General features: G+C 40.2%; 1 protein-coding gene across 7 annotated transcripts in view; it reads left to right on the top strand.

Moving 5' to 3' along the window:
- Window positions 1–20,300, top strand: part of fcsk (fucose kinase) — a 387,175-nt gene that overhangs the window by 155,369 nt on the left and 211,506 nt on the right. For all 7 annotated transcript variants that reach the window (XR_015760001.1, XM_087996073.1, XM_087996077.1 and 4 more), the window contains one exon: window positions 4,051–4,202. Coding sequence is in view for 4 of the 7 variants with exons in the window: in XM_087996073.1 (XP_087852199.1) it covers window positions 4,051–4,202 (152 nt within the window). In the remaining 3 variants the exon portion in view is untranslated. The remainder of the gene's footprint in view (window positions 1–4,050; window positions 4,203–20,300) is intronic.

The following is a 20,300-nucleotide window of genomic DNA, read 5'->3' as shown; positions in this document are numbered from 1 at the left end:
CGAGAATGGAATTAGAAGCAATCATAAAATAGCACAAAAGAAGAAATCTAATTGGATGCACTCAATCAAGAACATTCAGACAATAATGAACTGACATTCAAATCTGAAAGAACAGGGCAATATTTTTGTCTCCCTCTTGAATCACCAAAAATGATTTTTTTTTTTAGACCAAATCATCCATCAAGTTACTTGTGATGTTGCCTTTGAATGAGGCGATATGGGTTCAAGCCACATTCCACAACATAATCTGCACTGTATTTTAGTGGTTGACTTAATGCTGGAATTGCTGTTTGCAGGAGATCTTAACTCCATGTCATGTCAGGGTGTAAAATGGAATTCCCATCACATCATGCAAGAAAGCCAATTTTCTTCCCAGTACCATTCATTCAGCAATGCCAAACTTTGATGAACTAGAGAATGTTTGACCAAATTTTCCAAATAAAGGCCATAATGCACAGATTGAATGTTCTGATGAATTTGTTACATGGAAAATGCAGATGGGGCTGACTGCCCAATCTCGCAAGGCTGTGAAATATTTGGCACTCTAGTGTTCTGAATTGCTGATCAGGAAACCAAGCCCTTCCACTACTTGGAACCATTTCTAGAAACCAGCACATAAATGCAAACATAATCCCTTAAACCAATTCTCCCCTTCTTTCATTCTTTCATGCGATATAAGCATCACTGGCAAGACCAGCATTTATTTCCCATCTCTAATTGGCCTTATATTGGCAGTAAGCCGCCACCTTGAACCGCTGGAGCCTATCTAGTATAGGCAGACCCACAGTGCTGTTAGAAACAATGTCCTGGCATTTTAGCAGTGAAAGATCCGTGAAGTAATTCCAAATCAGGATCATATGTAAATTGGAGGGAAACTTGCATGTCACTGCGTTCCTAAGCATTTTCTGCTATTTTTCTAAAAGATAGTGTTGTAAATTGTCTGTACAATCAGTTCTGCGATAACACAGTAGTTCCGTTCTTGTGCAACCCTTAGACATGTGGTCTAAGAAAATCATGTAATAGTAGTACCATTTAAACTGAAGTGGGAGATGGCATGGGGCAGGGTGACACTAGGCACACGGACACACAAGATGGCCGCTGAGCCATAAGTTGGCCAGTTCACACACAAGATGGCCAATGGACCACAATATGGAAAGAGATAGTAGAGAGAACATAGATACTGCTTGGGGCCACCAAAATGCCAGCACAATGCACTCTCAACCTAATTGATTTGTCTAATGCAGGTGGGGGAGAGAGAATACGCATGAGTAGTGTACACGGCCCACCGAAGTGTCTGGATCCAGCCTACACCTCTGATAGAAATGCTAAGTGTTTGATACAGACTCTGAAACTGACAATTACTGCACTGAAATTAACAAAGGCTGAGCTGGAACCGACAATGACTGCACCAAAACTATCAACAATTCTGCACTGTTTAAACAAACTATGTTACAAAGACAGTAACCTCGTCACTAATCTATTATATTTCAAAACGTATAAAAGTTTCTTGATGTGTTCTGGGTTGAGAGAGAACTCACAGCTGACCACTGTGCTGTTGGTATTTTCCTCTCCCCTGAGCTCCGGTATTTCCTTGTACAATAAACTCTGTTGTTGAACCCTGACTCTGACTCCAAGGCTGGTGATTTTCCCCACAACAAAGCTAATAGGGCCGGAATCACATTATAACCAACATGCGCTTTAAATGTTTATACTACAGAAACAGTGTCCCTTATTTATCAATCGTGTTAGTGAATTCTTTTTAAGAAAACACACGTTATAGCACAATGACCTGCATATTATTTATATTAAGGATTAAAAATGTAGAGTTTCATCTTGAGGTGATTTGGTAGTTGTTTACTTTCAATTTGTTTTATTCTTGCTTTCCTATGTTTGTAAGCAAGGCTTAAACATTTGACCAAGCTTACCAGCTTTTAGAAACAACAAAGCCCTGAGGTTGCTGTGGAGGTAATTGCTGAGGGCATGGCTATGTTTTAAATGAACAATATGGTGGGCTTTGGTTTTAAAAAAATCAGTAAGCATAGGAAGGCTGGACTTGGAGTTGCTGAAACATGGCTCACTGTGTTTAACCAAAGAACTTCACTTTGTATGTTAAGAGAGAAAGGTTCAGGAGAATTGATTAGGACCATGTAGCTCTGCAAAGAGAAACGTTCAGCTGCTGGAAATGGGCACCAACAGAATGTCTACTTGTGTCTAGTGGGTCATGCCTTGTGAATGTTAGCAATGCATTTGTTGGAAACAGAAAGCCATATTGGTATGGGGGGGGTATGCCACATAACTGAGCTGACACTTGATCTTTGAAAGAAAAGCCATCCTCAAGAATAGAAAACTAAAAAACTATTCATCTCTACTTTGGAACCCAAATTCCAAATAATAAAAACATTTTATAAACTTGTTTCACAATACAGGCTGCTCAGTATCTGAGGAGTTGTGAGTGGTACTGATGACAACCATGGATCTTCAGTAGCTCAAACGTTACACACATCCGACCCTATCACAACATTTTCATAATGTGTTATGAAATAAAGTAGGTATGATATGAAATAGGTTAAATGAATAGCTGCATTTTAGGGCAGCTAGATAAGTGCATTTGAAGAAAGAAATAGAAGATTATTGCTGATAGAGTTAGAGGAAAAGGTGTGGGAGGAGGCTGATGTGAACTATAAACTGTGGTGCAGACCAGTTTTTCTGTGGAGTAAATTCAATGTAAGTCAATCACTAATGCATTCTTTTTTTTACTAGATTGAATAAAATCAATCCTATACAAAGGTTTGACTCAATCAACAGTAGTCACGAGACTCACTAAAAAATTCCTTCTCTGCCAGTTCAACTCTATCTCCGTTTCCTTGAATTCACAACTAAAACCACCATTGTTCAAATTAATTGATATTTTAAATTTCCCTTATAGACAACTTTATGCCATTTTTGCAATCAAAGAGAGCACTGAGTGCTGTCGGGTAAATGTTTTATCTGTAAGCAGGCGCCTTCCACAATAGAGCAGTACCCCATCAGCATGTTAGATTTTGTGTTGAAGTCTCTAGAGATAAACATCAGCCCAAGGCCTTCTGAAACACACTGTATAGTGATACCACTGAGCCACCTGATTGTGCATTTCTTACGGTTTGAAATATCAGTTTCCCAGTATACCATGATGGGCAAAAGTATTAAAATATAATTCCATATGGATGCAGTTGCTGCATTTTTATCACAAAATTATATTAACCAACATAATTCCTCCTAGCCTGTTGGTACCACTTTTTAAAATAAACCGACTTGCCACGTGTGTTAAATATGTTGGAGGGACTGTTACTTTAAAATAATTTATTTCAAGTGCTAGGTTACTTTGTTTTTATAGAATATTTTCAGTCAACACACTTATTAAATATTTATCCTTGTAATCTGTGAATTGTCAGCAAGGCACTAATTATTGTCTGTCCCCAGGTTCACTTGAGAAGGTGGTAATCCTTTTTGTACTGTTGAGATCTCTGCAGTGGAAGTATTTTAACTATTACTAAGTACGAACTTACAGGATTTTAACCCAGTGGTGAAGAAGGAATAGCAATAAGTATGACTATGAGATTTGAAGGAGAAGGTAGAAGTATTCCCAGATAGTTACTACCCTTGTTCTACTAAGATGGTTTGGAAAATTCTGCACTGCATCTATAGATGATACAGATTGCTACTATGCCATGCTAGTTGTGGAGGAAATGAATGATTAAGGTAGTGATGTGGTGTTAATTCAGCAGATGACTTTGCTACTGCTGAGCATCTTGCGAGCAGTAGCTGCATTTATCCTTGGAAATGGTGAGTATTCTGTCACACTCTATAACTTTTGCCTTGTAGCTGATAGACAGGTTTTGCTGGGTCAGGAGATGGGTAACTCACTGCAGCATACTCAGCCTTTCATTAAGGTAAAAACCAATGAATGAAAACCAGTACTCTAATTTCGCATAAAGACTGTCACATCATTACTGCCATTGATGACTTGACAGTCTAACATTCTCACTGGAGTCTCGTCTATTTTCTTTCCAGAACTTGAAATCCGCCAACAGAAAGGATCTATTGCTCCTGATGTAGTTCTTCTCACTGTGGAGGATCCACAGACTCGTGTTGGTAGTGGTGGTGCCACCCTCAATGCATTGCTGGTAGCTGCAGAACATCTCAGTGCCAAGGCAGGATATACGGTAAGTTTGCTTCCTTTAGTTGTTGAAGACGGGTTTACAGCTTACAGAATCTTATCGGGCCATTTGTTTCAGCTGTTTGAAAGAGCTGTCCAATTGGCTTGACTCCCCTTATTCTTGCTACATTAGCCTGAAAACATTTTCCGTAAAGGCATATATCCCTTCCTTTTGAAAGATTTTTATTGAAACGTGCTTCCATCACACTTTCAGGCCCATCATCCCAGATCAGGGGAGATTTGAAAAAATCTCCTCATTCTCTCCTCTGGTTCTTATGCCAGCAATCTTAAATCTGTCTTCTGATTCTAACCTTCCTTCCAGTAGAGACACTTGTAATATTGATCACTACAATTAAATTGTCAGCTGACAATTTAGCAGACAATTGTTAAACTATATGAACCAGATCCCTGGATGAACTCCTGGTCCGTTGCAAATTAACTGATCTCAGTTAACTGATATTCAGTGTTGGCCTCAGTACTTTTGGATTAATGGATAATGAAATCACATGCATTAGTTCAAACATGATTCAATAATAAAGTCTGTATACTAACCTGGAATGTGAACTATGAGAACACAATTGTGTGGGGATGTGGATAAGTAACTTTTTGGTTGGAAATTATTATCCATAGGAATAGTTGGTTGGAAGTTGTTTTCAATTAAACCTTTTGTTCTTGCAATAAATATTTGAACTGTAGATCTTTTTCTTGAAGTGCACTCTCCAATATAAGCTTGAATAGGTGCTTAAACAAAGGAACCTGAGTCTCATCTTTTGCCTACAATGGGGATTTCAAGACTAGGAGCACATTTTTAAGGTGAGAGGAGAGAGATTTAAAAAAGACATGGGGCAGATTTTTAGTACAGAGGGTGCATCACGTTCGGAATGAGTTTCCTGAGGAAGTAGTGGATGTGGGTACAATTACAACATTTAAAAGACACTTAGATAAGTACATGAATAGAAAAGGTTTGGAGGGATATGGGACAGGATCAGGCAGGTGGGACTAGTTTAGTTTGGGATTATGTTCAGCATGGACTGGTTGCTCCGAAGGGTCTGTTTCCGTGCTGTACGACAATGGTCTAAGAGGGGGAAAAAATGTTAAACTCACCCTTTCAGAATGATAAGCAAGAAAGAAAGACTTGCATTGATTTTGATGACCTCAGAATGTACCAAAGCATTTTGTATCTAATGAATGCTTTCAAATTATAGTCAGCTTTGTAATGTATGAAACCAAACAGCCAATTTGTCTCTATCAAATCACTACTAATAATAGCGAGAAAATGATCAAGTGGTTTCCATTAAGCGGGGAGACTAGGACCTGTGGGCACAGCCTTAGAATTAGAGGGGGTCAATTTAGAACGGAAATGAGGAGACATTTGTTCAGCCAGAAAGTGGTGGGCCTGTGGAATTCATTGCCATAGAATGCAGTGGAGGCCGGGATGTTAAATGTCTTCCAGGCAGAGATTGATAAACTCTTGATCTCGCAAGGATTTAAGGGCTACGGAGAGAGTGCAGGTAAGTGGAGTTGAAATGCACATCAGCCATGATTGAATGGCAGAGTGGACTCTCTGGGCCAAATGGCCTTACTTCCAGCCCAATGTCTTATGGTCTAAGTAGCCTGTTTTAGCGATTTAGTTGAAGAATAATTATTGGCCTGGTCACTGTGAAGAGAGATGAGAACACTGCTGCTGCTGGTATTAATCAGACAGGTTCCAGATTCCAATAATAATCCAGTGATTTCAGAGGTAAGGTGTAGTTGGCCAGAGTTGAGTATACAATTCCGTTCTTTTACTGCTAATCTCAAGAGTATGTCAATTTGTGTACTACTTTAATACTGTCATGAACACACATTCTATAACTAGGTTAATGTGTGGAACTAGATTAATTAACTTCTGAAGGTGGAAAAGGATGCATCGAGGATTTGCAATATCACTGGTACTGGGGAGTTGGCAGTTGCAGGATCTTGTTTATTTATGAACAATTGAAGAGAGCCAATGGAAATCACACCTTTTCATTTGTATCCATTCAAAACAGCTCATCTGTCCTGCAGTATTTCAGAAGTGTTTTACATTCACTCTCTTCTATGTAGCACTTTGCAAAGGTGACCTTTCTCAGTTTGTCTGTCTCTCTCTGTCACACAAACACACACACATCGAAATATATATACTAAAACATTGGTGAGAGTTGTTGATCATGTGCAATATTTTGGTCCCTCTGAAAGCTCCAGACATTTAATTAGAACAAATTCCTGTTGGTGATGCAGTTATAAATTAATATTTCAGTACACAAGTTGCTAGCAAGGTCTTAAAATCTCTAATAATTGTTTCTTGCATGAAATGCATCATCTTGAAAGAGCACTGAATGCTGGGTGGACTTAATTACGTTTAGTTTTAGATAATAAATTCCTGTGACTGGGAAGTTTCCCAACTCATCAGACACATATTGATATGAATCATCCATTGTGGTTATCATCCTGGGGAGGCGGGATGGGATTGGGTCGGGTCTGCAAACTGCAGAAGCAGTTTGGAAGCACTTACAGGTTGGGTGAGTCCCGAGCTGGGTTATAGAATCACAGAGATATACAGTACAGAAACAAACCCTTGGTTCAACCCGTCAATACTGACCATATATCCCAAACTCAACAAGCCCCATTTGCCTGCATTTTGCCCAAATCCCTGTAAGCCTTTCCTGTTCATGTACCTTGTCCAAAGGTCTTTTGAATGCTGCAACTGTACCTGCATCTGCAACTTCCTCTTGCAGCTTGTTCTGTAATTGAACCTCTGTGCAAAAAAGTTGCCGTTCACGTAAGATCTTTCTCATCTTACTTCAAAATGATGCCCTCTAGTTTTGAATCCCCCTACCCCTGTTGGAAAGAAGAAAATTTGATGAACTTGTTTTAGAAATCATTACATCGCCCACCTCATTTATCACCAACCTCCCACCTTGAGTTCCAATCTATTCCCTATGCACCCTCATGCCCATAAACCAACTCACGCTCATGCCATGTTCATTCCATTGTATTCCCACAAGCTACCTTCACCATCCTTATGGCATGCCCATGGCCGGTCACCCACTATGGGCAATCCTCACAGGCCATGTGGAAGAAAGTTATATATCTAACAATTGAGTAAAGAACATAAATAATGCAGCAAGAAAACCTCTCATTCATGAAAACCATTCAAAGATTTTAATATTTCCTCAAGTAGTCAATCTGTTATATACAAAAAAAACTACACAATAACCACATCAATAGCCAATCCTTTAAGAGCCTCTTTTCGTGTCAATCAGAAGATGTATGCCATATCCCTGGCTGAGGTAAGTGTTTTTCAGAGTTTTTGAAATGAGCCAAATGTTTCTTGGCAGCAGTTGTCAACAACGTACTCTTGAAACTCCAGGGCAGATTTGTCTCTAAGCTGCTTTAAATGGCCTGTCACTCAAAGAAGTCTAGCAGATGGTGCTTTATTAACACTGACAGCCGCAGTATTTATTTTTTTTCATAAAGTACTAGGGATTTAAATAATTTGAGATTGTGACACTTTAAACATACTCTCTGTATGCCCTGCGAAAGCATTTATTCTACCTCATAAATCCCTGACTATTGCATTGTGGGTTAAGACTGTTGGAACAGTGAACATTAGCTCTTGACTTCAGCTTGAATTTTGGATGGCCTTGTTGAGTGTGGGCCACTTGCCTGTGGAATTCACACCCAGCCTCTCCTCCCTGCAAACAAAACAATGAGATTTGTCAGAAGTGGAGGGGTGGGACTTGGCATCCAGCTTTCACCTGCCATTTTCAATTCCAAAAAAGTCTGGTTCGACATCTCAGTTGCTTTAAATGTCTATTTAATTTCTTTCTATTTTTAATGGATATTTTAGATTATTAAATAGACAGATGTTGCAGCAAGCCTCAGCACCAGAAAGTGGAGATGAAAAAGTTGAGCTGCAGACCCTGATTATGACTAATGGATGAGGGACTACTAATGTCAGTAGGTAAACCAGTCAAATTACATCTTGCTCATTGAGATTTTTCTAGCCGACTTTTAAGTCAGAACCATGATGTAGAGGTGTTGGTGTTAGACTTGGGGTGGACAAGGTCAGAAGTCACACGACACCAGGTCCAATAGGTTTATTTAAAATCAGAATATTTCAGAGCGGTGTTCCTTCATCAGGCGAAGAGACAGGTTTAGTCAGAGGAGCGTGCTTCCTTTTGTAAAAACATAAGCTAAATGATCCTGAGCATAGGTGAAATGTTCCAGTGTGTGGTCATGAGTCAGAGGATTAGGCTTGACTATGGTGGGCTTTATAGTCAAATAACTCAGTGATGCTTCTTTTCAAACTTGATGAGTTTACACTAACAAATGCATTAAAAATATGTGAAAATTGTAATAGGCATAAGTTCACACCAAAACATAAGAACATTCATCACAGAATCCCTTCAGTGCAAAAGCAGGCCATTCAGCCTATCAAGTGCACACCGACCCTCGAAAGAGCAGCCCTCCCACACCCAGACGCCTGCCCCATCCCTGTAATTTCCATGGGTAATTGACCTAACCTGCACATCCCTAAACACTAATGATAAACTAGCATCATCAATTCACCTGACCCACGCAGTCACGGAGAATGTGCAAACGCTACGCAGACAGTGACCTGAGGCTGGAACTGAACCCATATCCCTGGCACTGTGAGGCAACAGTGCTAACCACTATGCCACCATGCTGCCCCCCTACTTCCTATTACTATATTTTTAATAAATCTGTGGATATTCGCCGAGCATTTATTCTTTTTAAAATAAGGTTAATCTTCATGTGCTGCTCTCCTGTGATCTTGCTAATGTGGATTTTTCTAAATATAGACTTTGACTAAGACTAAATTGGAGACCAGATCAGTGAATCAGGACATGCCATATTAATTCAGTCTTCATTTATTGCCCCTGTTTTTATACAATAGTGTTTTAATTACATTTCAAAAGTGAGGCTATTCAAGGCTAAATCATTTGCAAACCTCTTTAATAACACTGAAAACATCTTTGGACCCATTAGCAGTGTTTGCTCCACTATAATAATTGCTTTGGAATGAAGAGCAGTTGTCACAAGAACCCACGGCCTTTTTTTATCATGCCAGGAGTGTAACAGACAAAGATAACTGACTCCAGCCTTTACAGAGAAATGATGAGGAGTAGCTAGCTGACGAAGGAGCAGCGCTCTGAAAGCTAGTACAGGTACACAATCCTTTATCCAAAAACACTCGGGACCAGCTGGTTTTTGGAATTTGGAATTTTTCGAATTTCGGAATAAGTGACAGTTTGACGGTGAAATTTTTAAAAAGTCTTACCAAACAGCATACTCACAGTGAGTATTATGGACCCTGAGATAGAATTGAGGCCTCACAGTGCTGGGCAACGCTACCCCCACATCGCATCTGAGTGACATGCATCAAGTGGGTGTGGGGTTGGGTTAACTGTTTGCACGCCAAACAACCTTATTAATGAGATAAAAACTTCATGAGAAAACCTTCAGATTTTAGAGCTTTTCGGATTTCGGATAAAGGGTTGTCTACCTGTACTTCCTACTAAACCTGTCGGACTGTAACCTGGTGTTATAGAGTCATAGTCATAGAGTCATAGAGATGTACAGCATGGAAACAGACCCTTCGGTCCAACCCGTCCATGCCAACCAGATATCCCAACCCAATCTAGTCCCACCTGCTAGTTCCCGGCCCATATCTCTCCAAACCCTTCCTATTCATATACCCATCCAAATGCCTCTTAACTGTTGCAATTGTACCAGCCTCCACCATTTCCTCTGGTAGCTCATTCCACACATGTATCACCCTCTGTGTGAAAACGTTGCCCCATAGGTCTCTTTTATATCTTTCCCCTCTCATCCTAAACCTATACCCTTTAGTTCTGGACTCCCTGACCCCGGAGAAAATACTTTGCCTATTTACCCTATCCATGCCCCTCATAATTTTGTAAACCTCTATAAGGTCACCTGTCAGCCTCCGACGCTCCAGGGAAACCAGCCCTAGCCTGTTCAGCCTCTCCCAATAGCTCAAATCCTCTAACCCTGGCAACATCCTTGTAAATCTTTTCTGAACCCTTTCAAGTTTCACAACATCTTTCCGATAGGAAGGAGACCAGAATTGCACGCAATATTCCAACAGTGGCCTAACCAATGTCCTGTTCAGCTGCAACATGACCAATAAAAGAAAGCATACCAAACGCCTTCTTCACTATCCTATCTACCTGCGACTCCACTTTCAAGGAGCTATGAACCTGCACTCCAAGTCTCTTTGTTCAGCAACACTCCCTAGGACCTTACCATTAAGTGTATAAGCCCTGCTAAGATTTGCTTTCCCAAAATGCAGCAACTCGCATTTATCTGAATTAAACTCCATCTGCCACTTCTCAGCCCGTTGGCCCATCTGGTCAAGATCCTGTTGTAATCTGAGGTAACCCTCTTCGCTGTCCACTACACCTCCAATTTTGGTGTCATCTGCAAACTTACTAACTATACCTCTTATGCTCGCATCCAAATCATTTATGTAAATGACAAAATGTAGAGGACCCAGCAGTGATCCTTGTGGCACTCCACTGGTCACAGGCCTCCAGTCTGAAAAACAACCCTCCACCACCACCCTCTGTCTTCTACTTTTGAGCCAGTTCTGTATCTAAATGGCTAGTTCTCCCTGTATTCCATGAGATCTAACCTTGCTAATCAGTCTCCCATGGGGAACCTTGTCAAATGCCTTACTGAAGTCCATATAGATCACATCTACTGCTCTGCCCTCATCAATCCTCTTTGTTACTTCCTCAAAAAACTCAATCAAGTTTGTGAGACATGATTTCCTACGCACAAAGTCATGTTGACTATCCTGAATCAGTCCTTGACTTTCCAAATACATGAGGAGAAAGTGAGGTCTGCAGATGCTGGAGTATAAGCTGAAAATGTGTTGCTGGAAAAGTGCAGCAGGTCAGGCAGCATCCAGGGAACAGGAGAATCGACGTTTCGGGCCTAAGCCCTTCTTCAGGATTCAAATAACTGAATCAAATGAGACATGATTTCCCTCGCACAAAGCTATGTTGACTATCCCTAATCAGTCCTTGCCTTTCCAAATACATGTACATCCTGTCCCTCAGGATTCCCTTCAACAACTTGCCCACCATCGTGTTCAGGCTCACTGGTCTATAGTTCCCTGGCTTGTCCTTACCATGGTTCTTAAACAGTGGCACCACGTTTTGCAACCTCCAGTCTTCCGATACCTCACTTGTGACTATCGATGATACAAATATCTCAGCAAGTGGCCCAGCAATCACTTCTCTAGCTTCCCACAGAATCTCAGGAATGATCGAATAACCAAATTCTGCACTGAATAAGGAGGAGCACTGAGGTGTGATAATATAGAGGTTTTTAAGATTATGCAGCGATGCAGGGTAGATACAGAGATGTTTCAATGTTTCATGTTACAAATGAAAGCAGGAATAGAGGCCATAAGTTTAGTGTAGGCAGTAATTAATTCCATAGGGATTCAGGGTAAATTATCCAGGGAGTGGTTGAAAGTGGAGCTCTCTGCCACAGGGAGTACAAAAACAAAATATTGCAGGTGCATAAATCAGAAGCAAAATAGAAAATGCTGAAAATACTCAACAGATCAGGCAGCAAGATGAGATCTGAGGTGTTAAGTGTTGTTAGATTTTCTGTTTTTTCAAGGAGTTGATGATAATCAAGAGAAACATGAGGGCGAAAATAGAGTTGGTGGCATTAATGAAAAGGGTTGGGAGGAGACCCACGTGGAGAATGAACAGATTGGAGCATTTGGGCCAATGGCCTGTTTCTATCCCACATGTAATCGGAGATGTTTGTGAAGGCAGGAGGGGAAAGAGTTGAAAACTCATCAAGTATGGAGGTGGTTGGGGAAGTTAAAATGCATCTTCAGTTATCTTTAAGCCATTTCTGGAGAGACACCATTTTACTTCAGTCTGTCTTTTTCCTTGCTCTTCTTTCCTGAAGTAGTGCTGCGTTTGGTCGGGTTTCACTCGTCCTGGTACTTATTGGCACCTCATCCAAAGCAAAATATTATTAGGAATTTGAATTTTTAAAAGTTCTTCACCTTTGGGAAAAATAGCACTGAGAAATGTCTTGGATTAGGCAAAAAACTGTCTGCATTTGAAGTGTATAAATGAAGCTGCACGTTAAACGAAGAACTCTAAATAAGTAAATGATGGGTTGCATTCATGTGTGAAGAATAGAAATCTTGGGTCTGTGGCAAATGTCTGAACCCAGGGGATGTGGTCATTGCTGGATTATAGTAGGGAAGTAAGTTGTAAAGAGGGCATAAAGAGTCTGCTAAGAGTTTTAGATAATTTAATTGAGTGACGAAGATTTGATGGATAGAGTACAATGTCAGAAAATGTGAATAGAAAAGCAGCATATTAAATCAAAGGGATCTAGGTGTCCTGATACATGAATTGCATACCGTTACTATGAAGGTACAGCAATTAATTAGGAAGGCAAATGAAATGCTATTATGTATTGCAAATGGAATGGAATACAAAAATAGGAACATTTTGCTGAATTTGGAAAGGGCGTTGCTGAGATGGCATCTATCGGTCTGTGAGCAGTTATGGTCTCCTGAATTTAAAAAAGGATCTAAATGCATTGGAAACATTTGAGAAAAGGTTCACTCACCTGATCCCTAGAATATGTGCGTTCTCTTATGAATAAGGTTGGATAGGTTAGGTTGATTTTCACTAGAGTGATCTCATTGAAGCACATCATGATCCTGAGGAGGTGTGACAGGGTGATTGCTGAAAGGATGGTTCCCTTTCTGAAGGACTATAGGACTAGGGGATACAATTCAACACCGAAAGTAAAAATTGCTTCTCTCTGAGCATCATTGGTTTGTGAAATTCTCTTCCCAAAAAAGCAGTTAAGAGGAGTCCTTGAATATTGTTTAGGTAGAATTAGTCGTGACTGACAAGGGAATCAAATGATATAGGGGGTAGAAAAGATCTCAATCAGATCAGTCACGATATTATCAAATGGAGTCGGGTCAAGGGTCCATAAGGTCGCCTCCTGCTTCTAATTCATATGTTCATATGGAGCAAGCTCTCCCTTATCTGAAACCCAGCTGAGCTGAGAGTGGGTGGAAGTAAATAGCTCTGCTGTTTAGAACCTATTCCCTTTGTCACAGCAGTCAGCAACTCAAAATTATGGCGAAGGGAGATTTAAATATCAAACCAAGTTTATGATCAAAACTACGTATCATTTGTATTTTCTCAATGTTGACTCAGTCTGAAATCTGAAGCGAACTATGCTTCAAGGTTCAGATTGAAATCTAACCAATGACCCGTGAGACAATTGTAGCTGTGAAGGATTGGACTCCCAGCTCGATGGTAATAAATTCTAATGCGAGCTGTAATTCCTCCTTGAATGTATCTGTTTTATTTCAAGGTGCAGCCCAGTCAATCATGTCATTTAATGGAAGACTGCAGACTAAATCCTACTAGTTAAACAGAGACACCAGCTGCCGAAGTCTCGTCAATCTCTTGCTTTCTGTCATTATATCTGGAAGTCACTAGAATATTGCAAGACCACCTAAATACGAAATAAAACTTGTTTTAAATAGAGAGAGGTAAATTCTAGGCATGTCACAGCTGTCATCATCATCATCATCATCACTGAGATCTGTTAAACAATTGTTTTTATTTTTGAAAAAGAGAAAACAGGACAATGTTGATTCCTCATCAGAACTGTTTATTTTGGTGGTTCTCTTGATCTTGATTCATATTGTTCCCCTGTTTATTTTTTCTTGTTAGACAGAGCTGCTGCATGTTTTCGGTGTCATCTGTTTTTCATACAGGAAGGTGATGCTTTCCAGTGGGCGGCACGGTGGCACAGTGGTTAGCACTGCTGCCTCACAGCGCCAGAGACCCAGGTTCAATTCCCGCTTCAGGCGACTGTGTGGAGTTTGCACATTCTTCCGTGTCTGCGTGGGTTTCCTCCAGGTGCTCCGGTTTCCTCCCACAGTCCAAAAATGTGCAGGTTAGGTGAATTGGCCATGCTAAATTGCCCATAGTGTTAGGTGAAGGGGTAAATGTAGGGGAATGGGTCTGGGTGGGTTGCACTTCAGCGTGTCAGTGTGGACTTGTTGGGCCGAAGGGCCTTTCCACACTGTAAGTAATCTAATCTCATCTAATCTAAAAAACTGTGAGAGTTTGCAGGCATCATAGGTTTGACTCATCTTTCCATCTCCAATCATTGATTTGCTGCTTTCTTGCTGCAGTTATTCCTTTGGGGCCAATTGCAGAACTCCATTCTGCTTGCTGACTAGGGAAATTTCAGGGGAACTGGCTCCTGAAGTGCTAGATGATGGTGCAAGACATGCTGGCATGTTACTAGCAGACCTTGCTATTTCTTTCATGCAGGGAGTAATTTAAAAGCTGCCATGACGCTAGTTTGTGTTGAAGACCTGTCAACCCTGACTGTTCTAATAATCATCACCAGGAAACACACAAAAGAACACCCTGAAAATAGAAGAAACTGACAACTCAACCTATGTGTGTGTATTATATCAATAAACTTGACTAAACAGGACTCAATAAAGGTTCTCAAGCAACTATAAACTAATTATGTCCAGAAACATTCATTAAAATGAGACATAAGCTTGTACACTTCAAGTTAAGAAAAAGATTTATTCTTTCCACCACAGTCAATGACATAGGAACGAAAAAGACTTGTATTTTTGTGCACTTTCCACAGCATCAGGATTTCCTAAAGTGCTGTATAACCAGAGGAACTCCTTTTTCAAGATGTTATTATAGGAGAAGAGTCAATTCGTGTGCAGCAAGATGTCATGAACAATAATGGGGCAATGACCAGATTATCTGCCTTTGTGATCTTGATTAAAGGATAAATATTGGCTAAAACACTGGAGAGAATGCCCTCCTCCTCTTCAAAATAGTTTTATAGGATATTTTCTGTTGAATACCAGAGTGATATTTCCTCCCCTTCTAAAGACCCTGTAGATGGCAGATTTGGTAACATCACTTTGCCATGTGATCTGCATGGTGGTTGAAATTAACCTAAAATTAACCATTTAGTTCATGGCTTGAGAAGTAGACAACAAGAGGTGTTTCAAAACCCCAAACACAAGCAGTACTTTTCAATGCAGTATTTAACATCCACATAGAAAAGTGGGCTATTAAAATAAATGGTGAGGGAGAGGGGGTTTCAGTTGCATATGGAATAAGTTAAAGCGGGAAAGGTTCAGCAGAAGTTAAAGTTTTCAGGACAAGTAATAGGACTGAGGATTGGAAAAAATCAAAGCGTGTGGTGCAAGGAAATCAAAGCCGGTCAGGCAGCATCCGAGGAGCAGGAGAATTGACATTTCTGGCATAAGCCCATCATTAGGAATAATTCAATTGCGAATTAAATTTCCAAGAATACATGTTCTATTGAAAGGACAAACACAGGCAAATGGGACGAGTTCGGTTTGGGAAATTTGATCGGCATGGACAAGTTGGACTGAAGGGTCTGTTTCTGTGGTGTATGACTCTGACAGGTAGATGTGCAGGGGGTGGAGTTGCCTTTTTAATAAATAATGAAATTAAATTGATAGCAAGAAGTGATATAGGATTGTGTGGGTAGAGTTGAGGAAATGTAAAGGCGAAAAGACTCTGATGGGAGTTATACACGGGCCTTCAAGCAATTAGGATGTGGGGAACAAATTAGATAAGGAGGCAGACAAGGCATGCAAGAAAGACACTATTACAATAATCATGTGGGACTGGGAAAATCAGATTGGTAGCAGATCCCAAGAGAAGCAATTCATGGAATGTCAATGTGATGGTTTTTTTGGAGCAGCTTCTGGTGGACTGCACTAAGGAACAGACCAGTCTGGATTTGATGATGTGTAATGTGGGACTTGATTAGGGAGCTGAAGGTGAAAGAACCCCTAGGAGGTAGTGACCATAATATGATAGAATTTACCCTGCAATTTGAAAGAAGCTGGGGAAGGGTGTGAAGGGGTGGAGGGTAATTCAGGAGATATAGCATAAAGTCATCCCAAGGAAGAAGAAACATACTAAGGGGAGGACAAGGCAACCATGGGTGACAGGGTTAAAAAAAATCACACAACACCAGGTTAAAGTCCAACAGGTTTAATCGGAAGCAGTAGCTTTCGGAGCGCTGCTCCTTCATCAGGTGGTTGACAGCAAGTGACAACCACCTGATGAAAGAGCAGTGCTCTGAAAACTCGTGCTTCCAATTAAACCTGTTGGACTATAACTTGATGTTGTGTGATTTTTAACTTTGTACACCCCAGTCCAACACCGGGCATCTCCAAATCATGAGTGACATGGGAAGTCAGGGAAAGTGTAAAAGTAAAATAAAAAGTATACAATATGGTGAAGGTTATTGGGAAGTCAGAAGACTGGGAAGCCTTTTAAAAACTAGTAGAGATAACTAAAAAGCAATAAAGGGGGAGAAGATGAAATATAAAGGTGAGTTAGTTAGCAATTGTTAGTTAGTTAGTTAGCTATTGTCAATATAAAAGAAAATCACAAGAGTTTCTTTTGATATGTAAAAGATAAGAGTCAGGCACAAGAGGACATTGGGCTGCTGAAAAATGAGGCTGGAGAAGTAGTAATGGAAATAAAGAAATGGTGGAGGAACTGAATAGGTATTTTGCATCAGTCTTCACAGTGGAAGACACCAGCAGCATACCAGAGCTTCAGGAGATGCAGGGGACAGAGGTGAGTGTAGTCATCACTAAGAGAAGATTCTGAGGCTGCTGAAAGATCTGAAGGTGGATAGATGACCAAGACTGGATGGACTACACACCAGAGTTCAGAAGGAGATAGCAGAGGAGATTGTGGGTGCATTAGTAATGATCTTTCAGGAATCACTGGTGTCAGGGAGGGTCCCAGAGGACTGGAGAAAGGCTAATATAAAACCCCTGTTTAAGAAGAGAGGGAGGCAGAGGATGTGAAATTATAGGCCAGTTATCCTGACCTCAGTTTGTTGATAAGATTTTAGAGTCCATTATTAAGGATGTGATAATGGAGTATTTAGAAGTGCATGGTAAGAAAGGTCACAATCAGCATGGTTTCGTCAGGGAAGGCCATGCCTGCCAGGTCTGTTAGAATTATATGGGTCTCTCCCCATCCTTCTTCATCCAACTATCATCATAACTTTCTATTCTCTTCTCCCTCACTGTGTCTCTAGCTTATCCTTAAAATGCATTTCTGAAATTGAGAGTTCTACATTCTGACCTCTGTCTGCTAAAAGATATTTCACCTGAATTCTTTAATGAATTGATCTGTGACTTTGTTATATTTATGGCTGCTAGTTTTAATCACCTTCACATGTGAAACACATTCTCTAAGTTGGTGCCTAACCAATTCTTTCAAAATCTTAATGATTACTTGTTTGTACCTTAGTTTACTCTTTGCTAGCTGGTTTAATCAATTATTATGGAAATTTCAAAGCTCTGATACATTGTACATCAATCAAAGATATAATACCAAAACATTTTGAGAATGCATAGACAGCAGTAACTCTGTCAAAATTAGGAACACTAATTTCATTATATTTTATCGTACAAATTGTTGTTTGAATAAGAGACGTCTGACCCAGAACATTCTGTCGTTACTTAGTGCATGTTTTTTTTGGCTGCTGTGTGCTATGTCAACTATAGAAAGAGAGACTGGATTGATTAAGACTGTATTCGCTAGAGTTTAGAAGAATGAGGGACCCTACATGATTCTCACAGGAGTAGACATGATAATTGATGACTACTGAGTCCAGAAACAGGGGTCACAGTCTTGGTAAACAGGTTAGACTACTTAAGACTGAGGTGAAGACAAATTTCTTCTCCCAGAGAATGGTGAGCCTATGGCACTCTCTGCTTCAGAAAGTAGCTGAAGCCAAAACTTGGAATATTTTCAAGAAGGAGTTAGATATTGTTCTATGGGTCAAAGCGATCAAAGGGTGTGGAGAGAAAGCAGGTACAGAACACTGAGTTGGAGGATCAGCCATGATCATATTGAATGGCAGAGCAGGTTTGAAAGGCTGAGTGGCCTACTGTTGAGATCTTTGATGCTTTTATTTTTCTCATTTTTGATTTGGAACTGAGAGTTGAAGTTGAGAATTGAACTTTGAACAGCAGCTTGTGCTTTTTGAAAAAAGAGAAGAGAACAAAGGACAGATTTTTGCTGTTGGGAACTGACTTATGTTACAACACAGAGACAGACAGCCGAACCAAATCAGTCTTTCTTCCTCTGTATTCACACCACAGTAAAATTGAACTGTTGAAAACCCCAAAATAATCACTCCCATGGTTCCTAACAGACTTTTAATTAACCAATCCCACACTTTGTTATTAATTAAATTCCAGACACCAGGTTGTATTTCAAATAAAGACTTAATTTATTAAATAGAAACTAACAGAGAGAAAATTAAACAGCACTGTAAGCTAATTAATGTCTGTGCTTTAAACCCGAAACATTTGGTTTCAGCCCCATTCATACAAAAGACAAACAGACAAACGTAGTTAAGGGTTAAATAAAATAAAATATTAGAACTAGCGGGATTACTTAAACGGCTTTCACAATGCGTTGTTTCACAGGCATAATTGTGGACTCCTTGACTGTTTTTTCCTGAAACATTGATCAAGGTCACCTTCTCAGTTCACCCTGGCAAAGGCTGCAGAACTTCTAACTCAGCTTTCAAATCGTTGGGCTTCCAGAAGCTGGTGTGCTAAATCAGGCAGGGAGCTTTCAAATTCTTGTGTTGTCTCAGCAGCAACCCAGAACCATCTCCCAGAAAGCATTGTAATTAAAAACTTTAATTCTGTTCTGCTCTAATAGACTGATCGACTCTCTCCGAGGCCCCAGTCACCATTAAATAATTGCCATCTGCTTGAGCATAGAGTCTCTTTCTGGAATCAACTCCCATACTGACCTCGATAATAGTCAACATTTGCTTTCTGTTTAAACACAATCCTCTTCCCAGGGTCATAGTGTCTATTAGGACCTTTTAAACAAGGCTCAGCCTGCAGTCTCACAAACAAGAAAAGCTTGCCTTGACTGTTCTTTTTAACCCAAGCTGTCCCATAGTCCATCAGTCATTTCCAGTTGATAATTCTAAAAATTATGAACAAATCAGCAAGGGTTCTAACACCTGGAGAGGTAATGCAGGTTAAATACTGCTCTAAAAACAGTGTAAATATCTTGACCAAACCATTGATTCTCCTATCCTCAGATGCTGCCTGAACTGACTTTTGACTTTGTCTACCCCAGTCTAACACTGGCACCTCCAAACCTCTTGTAGCAAGTATATTATTAAGCTAGAGAAGGTACAGAAGGGATTTACCAGGATGTTGCCAGACATTGTGAAGTTGTGAAGAAAGGCTGGATAGGCTGGGATTTTTTTCACTGGAGCATAGGAGATTGAGAACTGGCCTTATAAAGGTTTATAAAATCATGAGGAGCATGGATATGGTTTTTATGGTAGGTGTCTTTTCCCTCGGATAGGGGATTTCAAGAGTAGGGACATATTTTTAAGGTGAAAGGAGAGAGATTTAAAAGAGACATGAGGGGCAAATGTTTTACACAGAGGGTGGTTCGTGTGTGGAATGAACGTCCTGAGGAAGTAATGGATGTGGACACAATTATGTTCAAAAGACACTTAAATAAGTAGATGAATAGGAAAGGTTGGAGGGATAAGGGCCAGGAGCAGGTAGGTGGAGCTAGTTTAGTTTGGGATTATGTTCAGCAAGGACTGGTTGGGTCGACTCTGCATATGGAGGAAAATTTTACTTGTTAAATAAAAACCGAAAGACCTGCAGATGTTATAAATTAGAAACAAGAACAAAAATTGCAGGAAAACTCAGCAAGTCTGGCAGCATCTATGGAGAGCGATCAGGGTTAATATTTTGTGATGTGTGATCCTTCCTCAAAACAGACAAACCCTCCTCGTCTAGGCAACCTCTATCGCTCAAACAGTAACATAGAAGGCGAAAAAAAAGTCAACACAATTACATTGCCTTTCACAGAAGTTTACTGTTCACTAATTGGCTGCCAAGTTTCCGACATTATTACATTAATTA

Source organism: Chiloscyllium plagiosum, unplaced genomic scaffold (genome assembly GCF_037043375.1).
Source record: "Chiloscyllium plagiosum isolate Xiang-an unplaced genomic scaffold, Cpla_swu_hap1 HiC_scaffold_17, whole genome shotgun sequence".
In the NCBI taxonomy this organism is placed as follows: domain Eukaryota; kingdom Metazoa; phylum Chordata; class Chondrichthyes; order Orectolobiformes; family Hemiscylliidae; genus Chiloscyllium; species Chiloscyllium plagiosum.
The sequence above is the reverse complement of the archived record's forward strand: the minus strand, read 5'-3'. Positions and strand labels throughout refer to the sequence as shown.